At 45.6% G+C, this 13,702-nt stretch overlaps 3 protein-coding genes across 3 annotated transcripts; all 3 read right to left on the bottom strand.

The window, feature by feature from the left end:
* Positions 1-121: 121 nt before the first annotated feature.
* Positions 122-2,103, bottom strand: ABOM_011190 (Ytp1 family protein; the record flags this gene model as incomplete). Its single annotated transcript, XM_022538318.1, has 6 exons — positions 122-438; positions 498-627; positions 697-1,539; positions 1,606-1,683; positions 1,740-2,032; positions 2,091-2,103. 6 exons carry the CDS (start codon positions 2,101-2,103, stop codon positions 122-124), a joined length of 1,674 nt encoding a protein of 557 aa, XP_022383726.1.
* A 1,058-nt stretch (positions 2,104-3,161) lies between these two features.
* On the bottom strand, positions 3,162-7,323 carry mdr1 (ABC multidrug transporter Mdr1; the record flags this gene model as incomplete). The annotated part of the gene is made up of 3 exons (XM_022538317.1): positions 3,162-3,519; positions 3,604-6,917; positions 6,970-7,323. The coding sequence occupies 3 exons, from the start codon at positions 7,321-7,323 to the stop codon at positions 3,162-3,164; spliced, it is 4,026 nt and encodes a 1,341-aa protein (XP_022383740.1).
* Positions 7,324-11,396: 4,073 nt separating this feature from the next.
* skpA (SCF ubiquitin ligase subunit skpA) lies at positions 11,397-12,147 on the bottom strand (the record flags this gene model as incomplete). Its single annotated transcript, XM_022538316.1, has 4 exons — positions 11,397-11,570; positions 11,635-11,802; positions 11,880-11,965; positions 12,075-12,147. Coding segments are annotated over 4 exons (501 nt in total), but the record flags the coding sequence as incomplete, so codon positions are not given.
* Between the last annotated feature and the right edge of the window lie 1,555 nt (positions 12,148-13,702).

Here is a 13,702-nt window from a genome sequence, read left to right as displayed (position 1 = left end):
CAAATGAACGTATTATGATCTTCTTTTATATATACAACTTGATTCTGGAAGAAAATTGGAAAGAATGTGAATCAGACGGACTTAATACACAAAAGGCCACTTCTCGGGGAGGCTCATACTATCAACCTCTCGTGGTCTCTTTTCCGACTAAAGGAGAACTCTCCTCATCAGTGACCCTTTTGGAACCCATGGTATGGCTGTCGCCAGCTGCTTTACTGTCATCTTCCTCATCAGATATCAGGCCTTCTAGCTCGTAGGCCTCTGCATCATGAATGTGCTGTACTTCGGAATTTGAGCGAACATGGCCGTTGAGAAAGCCGCCGTTTACTTGAGTCGCGTCTGGAGTGATCTCTTCCTCGCTAGAGGAGCGAGCAGGCGAGGTCTTCGCAGAGTCGGGCCATGCATGTACGGCATATATGTGGAGGAGAATGTTGACAACTAGATATCATGTTAGGATGAGTAAAACGGCAGAGAATGTCTAGAAATGCTCAACATACATAGGAAGAGAATGAAGGCGATGCTGTACAAGATCAAAACGTATGATACATGCGTGATTCCTGCGTCATGCAAGAGCTGCATCTGCTCCTCTGTGGCGCCCATGAAGAGAAAGCCCGAAGCATACAAGAGCTACATAGAGTTAGCCAAAACAGATCCTCTTTCGGGCAATTTGCGCCACAATAAAACCAGAATACTTACGAATGGGGGCAGGTACTGGAAGCTGTTGGGTTCCGAGCCATCCAAACTCAAAGTGCCCCGATCCTTCAAGACAAAGGAAATCTCAATGATTCTTGTTAGACCGGCCGCCATCAGTGTATAGCCAAAGATAGTGTGAATCATTGTGCTAATTTCCAAGAACTGCGGATGGGCAGACATGGCATAGCCAGTTAGAAGAATGACAATAGCTGGGATCAAATTCCGCTTTGGTCGACCGTTGCGTTTACGACTCAGCCACATGCCCAAAAGGCCAGCACACCACCAGACAATTCCCATAGTAGTGTGTTGCAGATCGTTATGGCTCCAGTCACTTCCCCATCGATGCTCTGTGAAAGTATTGACACATCCCCAGGCGGCAATAATCAACGAGTCGAAGAATTCCTGGCTTCGGCCAGAGCGACGTAGCCAAAACTGGCCGACAAGAAGAAGGATGGTGAGCATGATTCCGTAGGCAATGAAGGCGCTGCCCATGATAAAGTGGGCTAAACATTGTCCCAGATGATCATCGTGGCAAAAGCCCATTGCAGTTATGCCGCCAAACAACATCTGAACCCAACTAACAACTGGCATCGCCTTGCCAATGATGCCGTGTATAACAACCATAACCCGGCGAATGCGTCCATGGATACCTTTGGAAAGGTGTAGCTTAAGGTAAAAACCAATTACAACTTGTACTACCATCATAAGCATCAAGATGTTTGCGAAAGATGCGTGAATGTTCTTTGAGAATTGGCGGCCTTTATGGGCATGCCCCAGGAAATAGGCTACGATTGCGATTATCGTGCCAACTATTTGGAGAGGAACATGCCATCGTGAACGTACAATCTGCAAACATACACATATAAGGTTAGATGAGTTGTTGCACCGACCGGAGAAAAAAGTAAGACATACCCCTAGAACCATTCCCAGTGGAAATATGATGCCAAAGGCAAATCCCATCAGAATCATGTGCACCCATAAAGTTGAGTCCTGTCACCTCCGTCAGTCTGGTCCGATAGGATTGGTCGGTCTATCGTCTAAGTCACGTACAATGGGGTCCCCCGAGTTAACGGCTCCTCGGGAACATTTTCATGGCCACCATGGGCCAGTGCGGGTGAGACCAGAAGTAGCACAGCGAGTAACCCCCGCGGGTCTAGTTTACTCAGCATCATCTTCACGATGCTGCGAAGTAACTGAAATGAGAGGGAGAAGGTAGGGGAGGGAAGGAACTTTAGATGGAGGTCGATTTGGGCAAAGGATAAGAGGCGGATAGTCGGGGAAAGACGCAAATCGGCCGTCCCGGATTGGCGGGGCCAGGCTCCACTTCTTAGTTCCCGCACTAACCTCAGTTTGGTTAGCAGAAAGTCTCTGGTGTGTGCCTGATATCCATATCATACATACTACAACCATAATATTCTCCTGGTTAGTGACCTTCGGTGGTTTACCAGTGGACCAGGCTAATTAAATATCATGACGTCCGGGGATAAAATAGTCGCAACCGAAAACGGTAACAAACTACCTTTTACCTATGAGCAACAGACATACAGGGAAAAGCGTTTAGTATGTGGCCTTTTAATTTGCTTTAACCTTTCTTTTCTGGAAGTGAAAGTTAGTCGAAAAGTCAACAGTAAAAACTGACGGATTCTCAGGCGTCCCTTTATACCTCCGTCGCCGGCTTGGAGGCTGAAGTGGCACGTATGGAAGCTCAACTGGCCGAAATAAAGGCTAGATTAAAGTATGGACACCATGGCGTCGGCACAAATCTTACAAGGATGATGCGTAACAGTAGAGTAAATATAGGAACGCCCCTTGTGTGACTGTCCAGCGACATATTCATCTTCTCCATGAATATAATAAAATTAAAGATATTGGGCAAGGCCTGACAGGCCTTATTGCTGATGCGCGTGGAGTGCGCCAGATTGAAGTGCAGAGAGAATATGGGGTCAGTGATCGGGATTGAATACTGTGTGAACTGTGAGTTTTTACAAATCTTGTATTGTCTGGATGCTATGGCATTCATTTTGTTGAACGCTTTTAATCTCAGAGTCCTTATAGTACGCACAAAAAAAGAAAGAAAAAGAAAAAGACCGCCTGTGTTTAACAAATTATTACCCCTCTACTCGAGATCCCTATCTTCTCTCTTCTTGTCCTTAGGCTATGTTTCTATTACGTGTATGAAATATTTCTTGTCTTGAATGATCAATGTAGCAGAATCCTTTTTTCTTTTTCTTTTTGTTCCGTGTTTTATTCCTTTCCTATTTTGAGACGCCAACACACCCTCACCAATAGTCTATGCGTCATACATATGATAAATGCGAGAGGGGAGAAAATAGAAGATGAGAAGTGTATATGAACTTCAGGCACAGGATATCATAAACACATCATGTCAACACGATTCCGTGTCGGTGTATAGGAGCATTCGAGATCATGATAGGGTATTTTAGAAAGTATGTATAAAATATTAAGAATTAGTGATCCTTGCCCAAACTTTGTAGGTTGACTAGTTCATAGTAACGGCCTTTGTTACGGACCAGTTCTTGGTGTGTTCCGCTTTCGACAATCTTGCCCTGGTCAAACACGTAGATAACGTCGGCCTTCTGGATGGTACTCAGTCGGTGAGCAACTGCAATTGTAGTTCGACCCTTAGCGGCGGCATCCAGCGCTGCCTGTACAACCTTTTCGGATTCAGAGTCGAGAGCCGAGGTAGCTTCATCTAGAAGGAGGACTTTGGGGTCACGGAGAAGAGCGCGGGCAATAGCAACTCGTTGCTTTTGCCCACCAGATAACATGCCTCCTTTATTGCCAACCACGGTGTTGATTCCCTCCCTGTAGATATATCGTCAGTAAAACCGTACGAGAGTTGCCTAGAAGGGGGTAAACCTCGACTGGGAGGTTTGAAATGGCACTTACGGAAGAGACATAATGAAATCATAGATATTGGCATCCTTGCATGCCTTAACCACTGCCTCTTCCGGAATATGGTCTTGATCAACGCCTAGCAAGATATTCTCTTTGATAGTGCCTTGATACAAGGTCGGCTCCTGACTAACCAGCGACAAAAAGCTTCGGTATGAATTAACATTGAGTTGGGTAACGTCCCGGCCATCCACAAGAACAGATCCGGACAATGCATCATAGAAACGCTCAAGCAGCGCAATGGTAGTACTCTTTCCACATCCACTGGGACCAACGAGAGCAACATATTGGCCGGGTTTTACGGTCAAATTCAAACCCCGGAGAACTGGTTGTTCAGGACGAGTCGGGTACCTGAAATGCACGTCACAGAATTCAATTGAACCTTCCATGGACTCTAGTTTCTCACCATCTTCCGACCATGTATCAATAGCCGGTTTCCTGTCGAACAGCCTTTTGAATTCAGCTGCGGCATTCTTCGCCTTGCCCATATCTGGGGAAAATGAGAATACAGTCCCCGCAGACTGTGCACCGAAGAGGATTTCAGAGAAGCAGACGAAGAAGCGGAAAACCGAGTATTCATGTTTACCGAGGAGAGTGCCACCATACCAAAAGCCGAGCGCAACACAGAAGAAAACTAGGGCCTGTGAGCAGGCATAAAGGATTGAAGACTTCAAAACAGAGATTAGACTTTTCTTCCCCTGAGCTTCCAGCTGGGTGTGATATACTGTCCACACATCCCGTTCTCGGGTTAGCGAGGCTACAGTGCGGATAGCTGATGTTGCTTCACAAGCGTAGCTCGCAGACCCTTCATAGGCAATTTTGGAACGGTGCTGGAACTGAGCAAGCATGTAGAAACGGTAAAATCCACATGCCAGAAGTACTGGGACAACAGAAATACAGACCAAGGCTAATTTCCACCCGATTGCGAGGGAGATCACAATTGCTGCCCCAAGAGTTGTGCTAGTCATTAAAATTGTGCCCAAAGTTACACCGCTGACACCCGACAAATGTTTTGTTTCAGTTGATAAGAAAGAAGTTAGGGCGCCAGTGCTGTTTTCCTCTCTATCAAAGAAGGTGATGTCTTGACGAAGAATCGTTCTAAAGGCCTGGCTTCGCGCACGGCGAATAAGTCTCTCGGAACTGACAGCGAATGCGGCACCGTTAATAGAAAGATTGATGAATTGAGCAATTCCAACAACAAAAAACATCAGAGACCAGAAGTTCGCATCATGACGGAGCTTGCCATACGTGCTCGGGCCTGCTGCACCCAAAGAGAGTGAGCTGATCGCTTTGGCGTAAAGGACTGCCTGGGTGGGTTGACCACCCCCTGCAAGTATCGAAAAAGCCAAACCAATCAGCATATAGTTTAGTTCAGGGCGGTTGAAAGAAGCAATGAATTTAATCAGTGACCACAGCGAGTATTTGTGGGTTTGTTCCGGGCTCTTCTTGGAGAGAACAGCGCTTGATATCGACTTGTGGGTGGCAGAACGTCCGATTCCAGAGTAAACCTTTTCGTCTCCAACGTCCACAACCGAAGCCGAACCACTGTCAGCAGTCTTAATACGAGACATTTCCTCTTTGGGTAACTCGTCGTCATCTTCAACCTCATCATCTAGAGCTTCTGCGTCCTTCTCTTCCTTGATGCGCTGAGCCTCTACAAGGTTATTGTAGGTACCCTTGCGATCGACCAGTTCATCATGTGTGCCCTGCTCTACAATTCTCCCATCGACCAAGACAACAATATTGTGGGCAGTTTTTATAGTCGATAGGCGATGAGCAATAACAATAGTGGTTCGACCCTCTGCAGCTTTATCAAGAGCAGCTTGAACAACACCTTCTGATTTGGTATCCAATGCAGATGTGGCTTCGTCAAGCAAAAGAATCTTTGGGTCACTGACGATGGCACGGGCAATGGCGATCCGCTGCTTTTGACCACCAGATAGCAAGAATCCGCGCTGGCCGACATTGGTCTCGTACCCTTCTGGCAAAGCACTGATGAAGTCATGGGCGTTGGCCATTCTCGCCGCGTTCTCGATCAGTTCACGGATCTTTTCATCTGACTCGTTCTCATATTTCGTGCCAATAAGTCCATACTGGATATTCTTGTAGATCGTAGTGCCAAAAAGGATAGGCTCCTGGCTAACCAACGAGATTTGCTGACGCAGCCAACGAAGGTTAAGGCTCTGTAGATCATAGCCATCTAGAAATACTTGACCACCAACAGGAAAGTAAAAACGCTCGACCAACCCAACAACAGTACTCTTTCCAGAGCCTGAAGGGCCTACTAAGGCTGTAGTTTTACCGGCAGGCATTGTTAAGGAAACACCGTCCATGATTGTCACTTCAGGTCGCGAAGGGTAGATGTGTTTGACGTCGCGGAACTCAATGTTGCCTGCAACGTGATCGGGTGTCTCTCCTTCATCCGAGTATGGATCCAATGGTGAAGGACGATCAATTGTAGTATAGATCTTGGCAGCTGCTGCCACAGCATTCGTAAATGCTTGAGCGTTCGGACTGACATTTCCCAGACTGAAGGAGCCTATCAAAATTGCCATTAATACAGTGAGGACCTGACCAACATCAACCTCTCCATTAACGAGGAACCGGGAGCCCATCCAAAAGCCAAGGCCATAGTTGGAGAACATGATACCAAACATTCCGCCAATCATGAAGCCAAGTATGAGTTGGTTCTTGACCCCCCACTTTTCTGCTTCTGCCAGATGAGCCTCGTATTGCTTGGCAAGCTTATCCTGGGTGCCGAATGCAGTGGCATTCCGAATGGAGCTGATCACCTCCTCCGCAACAGTGCCACCAGCACCATAACTGTCCAGAGATTTCTTGCTGTACTTCACAATAAAGCGAGATCCACCCCCCATGACCAACACAAGGGCGACAATCGTCGAGCTGCAAATCAGCGCCAGTTTCCAATACTTGACATATGCGACAATAAAGGCGGTGACAAATGTGGAGATGGCCGTAAGTGTAAGTCCAACTTTCTCGGAGATACCGTCCTGGATAAGGTTTGTGTCGGCGGTGATGCGTGTGGTCACTTCACCAGCACCCAGTTTATCAAAATAAGCCATGTTTTGCCGCAGGATGGACTCAAGATAATGCTCGCGGATCTTCTGGCTGATATGCTCCCCAGTATAAATGAATCCAACAGTGCTGATATATACCGTGACAAATTCAGCGATACCGAGATATACGAAGTACAAGACATTCTTTGTCAATTGGTGATAGAATTCATCATATGAAATAAGATCTGCCACCCTGTTTGACATAGCTGAGGCCAAAGAACCAAAAAGGATCTAACGAGTGGTCAGTGTATAGTTTTAGTGCAAGGTCCTAGTTAAGACAAACAGTAAACAGCGGTAGTGCTGCACCGGCAGCAATGGCACAAATCGCGCTTATGAACATGACGAGTACATCCATTCTAGATGCATAGCGGAAAAGAGCAAAGAACGACACTTTCACTTCGTCCGCGTCAATCTGTTTCTTCAGAATCTGCTTCTCATGTTCTGGTAGATGAGAATAAAGAGCATCATCATCATTGTCATGGTCTCTATCACTCTTATGGGAGGATGGAGGACGGGAACCCTGCTGCTTGCCCGTTGGCGGAGCTATCGTTGAGTCGGAAGTAGAGTTGCTAACAGACTTCTCACTTTCAAGAGCAGTAGCTGGGGAAGAACCACCAGCTTTCTCTATTGGTTTCATTTTGCTTGAAGAAGCGAGACTGAGTTCTCAGTCTGTGTATAATCGCTCAAGGGTCCTAATAATCACCTTACTCCATGAAGACGGATGAAGACCAGTTCGGATTAATTCGCCTGTTATGAGCTGTACAAATGATGGATCGTCAATTGAAGAGCTGCGAGTGTTTCCACCAAAACTAGCTGGAACGTTGGACGCGCGATGCCTTATGCGTGTGAACAAGGAAGGGGGGAGATAAACTGTTATCCCAAGGGTACAGTGAAGGGGAAAAACGAATCTTTGAGTTATTAGAGGCTACTTTTGAATAAACTATATAAGGATCAGAATAAAGGAGGGAAAGGGGAAGAGTCAATAGAGTGTCAAAGGGAGAAAGGGGGATATTCAGAGACCTCCACGGATTTGGTTGCCCGTGAGGGTAAGACTGGTACATACCTTTTTGGTGGTATTTATTTAATCTTGATCTCTTATCGGAGTCCCGACATCCCGAGCGTTTTATGCAGACTTAAATTAACCACAATTAGCCACATCATGAAGATTGGGAGAACAGTACTCCGTCGTGAAAAAAAAGGAAAGGAAAAAGGAAAAGGAAAAGCTCCCGATATTAGCAATCACTGTGATAATAATCTACTCAGCTGGTCATATGTCACACTAAAATATTACTATCATGATCTACTCCGTCTTCTAGCACAAAATTACCGTATAGGATAGCCCTCTGTCAAAGTTTGCATAAGTATTGCTTTGATTCTAGAGGGTTTATGGTAGGCGGCACACGGAGCCAGAGAGTACTACGTACCTACTCTCTGCGATAGCTTCGAAGTACGTATTAGGTCAGGTAGGTCAAATCTCCTCGGTGTCCCGGATTCCATGGGTCCACGGGCCCGATGAACAAATCAATCACATTGATACACACATAAAATGGTAGGTTTCGTTAAAACCTGTTATAGGCATCTGCCTGACTCAACTCAGCGTCCTCCGAGACTACACTACGGAGTACGTAATTCCACCTCAAAAATCTCTGGACCAGTACGAAAAGCTAAAAATACGAATCATGAGTAATTGCCATGGATCCAGATTATGAAGCTAACGACGTTGCGATGTATGCCTAAGGTTAGTGCCAATGGCCAAGCTTCAATTATGCTAGAAGGAGTCGTAAACTATGGCCCGCTTCTTGACAATGATTCATACAGAGCAACTTACCGACGGAGTCGGAGTGCCTAACCCTCTCTCTTGAGTCTAGCTTCTACTATACTGCTTTTAGAGCCTCCCGAGGGGTTTACTAGGCAACTTTGGGCAACGCTATACGAACAAGCCAATCATCCAAAAATTCTTTTCGACAATCTTACGGCGGGGTTCGGGGTGTTTCTGTGCCTGGGAGTGACAGTCAGGTTACTAGTCGACTTCGCAGCGGCGTTAATGGACCCCATGGTTGTCGGACATTCGGGGTCTCCAATTCCCGACATCAGGAATCAAATTTTTACATGTCATTGGTTCGCCTCTTGAGGTCGACTAGTACTTAGTACGGAGTACAGTATGCTGAATGGGGACTCCCACTATCAAGATGTACTCTGTACCTACAATTTTTTTTTTTCTCTTTTTGAGCGATCGTCGATCTGAGTGAATCTGTCCGCCGGTCGCATGTAAGGTTGAAATAACGCCTGCTAAGGTTAGATGTTTTGACTCAATAAATTTGCGGCTGGCCGTTCTGCACTGTAGTATATCACTCTTCCTTGGGTAATTGGATATTAATTTAAACAAAGCGCTCAAGATAGATGCATAGGTAATACACCTCTTTTGTTCTTTTTCTCGAACTAAAGAAAGAAACAAAAGAGAAAGGCTCCAGCATGGTAAAGTGTATCTAATCAATCGTCAGTCGCTCATTCTCATACATGCACCAATAAACTAAAGAACAGAAGAAAGAATAAACCTCAGCCAATCTTCTTCAAAGGGAGAGGAGAACAGAAGAGGAGAGAGAAGCAAATGGTAAACTGTGATATCGTCCGCACAATGTGATAGGTTAAGAGAATTGTGCTTCATCTTATAATTACAACACACATAAGTGGTAGATCTTAGAAGATTGAGCATCAGGGACTTGGTATAGTTGATTGATTATCCGTCATGTCATCCCATTCAAGCATACGCTGTATGTTGCACAGTAATCTAGATAAATTCCAAGTTATGAATCGGTCATCTGGTGATTATTGAAATATACCCTATTATAGATCAGACCAAAGCGTTGAACAACTGCCATGTCCATACTCCAGAGGTTCACCAGTTGGTCCGAGTTCTTCAGTTATTTGGAGTATACTTGCCTCAGGCATAAATCACATGACCTTCCCGAAGCGAAACGCTAAGCCCTGCCCGCACAAAAAAACCACTACTACCAGAGGCGCTTGAAGACGGTCGACAACCTCATTCTCGCCAGTCCATACACTTAGCTCGCCGTCGCGACAAGCCTTCAAGATGCCGGTTAGCACCCCCTGAGCCAAACCTGGAGCCTGTACTCGGGTGATATATTTCCACATCATTTGGCCGATATGGATGAGAGGCTTATGTGACTGCTGCTAACGCTCAATTTCTTCGATTAGAGCCACAAGAGTTTCCGCACCAAGCAGAAGCTTGCCAAAGCTCAGAGACAGAACCGTCCTATCCCCCAGTGGATTCGTCTCAGGACCGGTAACACCATCAGGTAATTACATCTATTCCTTTCAGGACCCTCGATCAGCTGGAACAGAATAGCAACTGGTTTTGAAACGTGTATGGAGTTGACATGCTCACACTGCTTCGTCGGAACCCCATCACTTTCTTTGTCATTTAGGAGAGGGGAAGGATGATATTTACTCGGTGGTTGAGTTCGACACATCGGAAGGACATGTAATGCTGACAAGGCAATTCCTAGATACAACGCCAAGCGGAGGCACTGGCGCAAGACTCGTCTTGGTCTGTAAATTTGGAACCTCTCCTTCGACCGAGATGTCTATCCCCGATTGTTTCGTTCATCTGTGATACCGAAAACGTTGCTCGCGATGATAAATCTGCGTCCTGGATCCGGCCCGCTTCAACATTTTCTTTTCGCCAAACTTTGATCTATGTTCGGAATTCCGGCAAACATATCTCATCTTGATAACTCTCGAGGCTTTCAGGATGACATACGGACAATGATCGAATCGGAAGCGGTGTCGGGTTCTGTGATAGAACGTACTTGCAAATTATGTACACGAGCTGAGACAAAATAAAAATTATGATGGATAATGAGCAGTGAACGAAGAATTTTCAGGGACATCTCACAAATCACTCCTTAAAACATGAAGACAATTGAAGGGAGCATGTTCGCGAATCGCAGGTATCAATGGACTACGCTACCTACCTTCACACCTCTATTTTAATACGTCCGCAAAAGTATGTCTTAGTACTTGCGAGCTGGACTGTGCAATCAGTTTGGAGAGTGACAGGGTTGAGTGAACGTTTCAAGACACCAGAAGCCACTGCAACGTATCTCATGCTTATAGTAGTGTAATCGGATGTATTTTGTCTCGTTGCTTTACACCTGCAGTGGCATATGCCTCTTAAGGCAGCGTGTTGTCAAGTTTGCCCTTATCTATTGCGTCATATGCTCTTGCTATGTAGGTCTCTAGTCTATGCAAATCGAGGTAATTGGTGTTACGTAGATAGTCAACTTATCGAGAGCCCCGATCGCATACCTGTATGCCAAATAATGATATTCTTTTCGATAGAACAGCTCCCTCATAATCCGGTTGTCAAACTGCCTACGGTTAACCCCAGCCTTCAAGAGTACAAAACCAGCTAATTGAAAAGAAAAGCGATGGTGATATAAAATTCCTAACGCCGTAGAGTAGAAGAAAAGACCAATGGACCAGATGAAATTCAAGCAGAAAGATTATGGAGAGCTGCTAGCCTCCTGGAACAGATCATGAAACTTGGGGTAGGATTCCAAGAGCAACGCAAGGCCAACATCGGCCAGCAGCGTATTTAGCGACTATAGCAGAGAGCAGTTAGCATTCAGGGAATATTCCAAAGGAAGGCAGGTTATGTATAGGTAAAACCTGGGAATCTTCGGGCACTTACTCCTCAGCCCATTCATTTTCGCGACGAATCTGGTCTTCCTCCTCGGGTGTGAAATCGTTCTGGATATTGAAAGTCTTTCGAATCTCCTCAGGCGACTTGCCCTTGATCATATTTGCAACGGTCTTGCAGCCGACATCAAGTAGTCCCTTGATGTCAAGGTAGTTGGCGGCCTATTTCATTGGGATTTAGTTTCAGAACCTCTGTCAAGACAAGTTAAACTAAGATAACACGTACCAGAATAATTTCGAAAAGCATTTCCTGGTCAACTTGCATGAACTTCTGATCCCACTCATCAATATCCGTAGTCTTACGGCGGGAGTCATCGTCATCGCCGGTGCTGGGAGGGTCGTTCTTATGATGGGTGCACCATTCAATGACCTTCTTCAAAACGGCTTCGTTGACCTACAGCCAATAAGTCAGGTCCCATCGCATTAAAATTACTGAAAGTTAAGTCTGGTAGCCGGGCCAAGATGACTCACGTTGGGAATGGGGATGGGCTCTCCAGTTTCACCCAAGTCTTCGAGCATGTTCTTGATGAGCAGCGAGCGTTCGGCGACATCACGGTCTAATGACAGGACAACAGATCAGTATCGAGCCTGCTATTCCGGGATTGAAAAGAGAAGTCATATATCTCGTCTCGGTAAAGGGCTATATATCGTGATGAATGCACCTACCGACAGTGATGTCGACGCCGTCGGAGCTTGTGAAGATAAGAGTGGGAGTGGACATTTTTGAGATATTCGAAGTCCTATGCAGACTATTAAAACCCGAATAAATTGTCGCCTTCGCGAGACAAGTCAGCTTGTTTTCATCGAGGGTTAGAATTCAAACCAAGCTCAATCTTTTATGAGGGGTACAGAGGTGGGGAGATGATGACTTACCGATACTGGTAACTGAGAGAGAGAGTTCTGAAGAGGGAAAAAACTGGGTTGTGGAGAGAAGATTGGGGTGCGAACCTTGATATAAATGTCTCGGGACAATGGGGCAGGAATAGAATACAAGGAAAGCAAGCTCAAAGGGAGAAAGGCTGCGGTGCAGAAAGAGAAGGTAGGAAGGAATAACAATCAATGGCGGAGAGCAGTAATGAGGCTTAGTTATACAGGTAACAACTAGCGCTTAGTCGGTACTGGGGAAGAAAACGCAGGTCATAAGTACCTACTTATTTTTCGTAATAAAAGTTCAGGCTCACCCCCCGCCGCAGAGTGGCGCCTAGATTGCCGCCTTGTTGTTGCCTCGGTGTAGTTATGCTAGTTCATACACACACACACACACACACACACACACACATACACCAACGTAGTACCTGGGCAGAAATACCCCAAATGTAAAATAGAAGTTTTTGAGTGTATCCTTTGTACATTTGAACCAGTGCTTAGTTTTATGAGGGAGAATTCTCAGTTACGAACGCTGGTTTACTCTGGGTTTTGATGGCAGTTGCTGCTAGGCAATTCCAACCCATTCCTATAAGGATACTGTCCATACCTGTATTTAATACACAACTGGTAATTTTGAGGACACATCAATCTGTTGTGGGCTTCTCCAAAATATACCCAGCATTACATACGCACATATACTCCCAAATGAAAGGTGATGTTCTTTCTGTTGTTTATCATCATGAGATCTTTTAAAAAACAATCTTTTCTCCTCAGTCTCTTCCCTCCATATCTAGAGTTAGGACATCAAGTGTATCATAGAGACCAAAACCTCCACTGTATCTCAACCTCGACCCACTCTCATTCGATTCATCGCCAGCTAATTTAACCACCGTTCACTACGGAGTACTACATGTACTAATTACTTCTCCAATAGTTCCTATTAACGGCGGGCAGTGATCACCCCAACATGTCCCTCTCGCTCAGTAAGAGGAAATAGGGTCCTGCATATCAGCAACTTAGCCGGACCCGAACGGACCCTCCTAAGAGCCCTGAACAAGCTTCCACTCCTTGATTCTCTCCGATAACCTTGCCTATATGCTTGACCGTGTCGTTCCTTGAATTCTGAATTATTCTAATATGGGACAAAAGCAACAGCATGTGCTTTATCTATAAAATTTTTTGGATTCCCTACTTTTAACTTTCCGTGTACTGTGTGTCTTATTCTCATCATTATTATTGTTATTATCACGCTTGACCATCGGAGCCATGTGGAGACGAACATATTTACTTCTACTGGTGATCCGTGTTTACTTTGCCCTTTCCCCAAGCTACCTTCACCCAGATGAGAACTTTCAGGGACCTGAAGTGTTTGCAGGTAAGCGTGCTACGCCTTCTTCCAAGAGCCATCCGTCGATGCCCCCATTTTT

Source organism: Aspergillus bombycis (assembly GCF_001792695.1).
Source record: "Aspergillus bombycis strain NRRL26010 chromosome Unknown contig00164, whole genome shotgun sequence".
Taxonomy (NCBI): domain Eukaryota; kingdom Fungi; phylum Ascomycota; class Eurotiomycetes; order Eurotiales; family Aspergillaceae; genus Aspergillus; species Aspergillus bombycis.
Note: the sequence above shows the minus strand (reverse complement) of the source record. Positions and strands in the feature narration are given on the sequence as shown.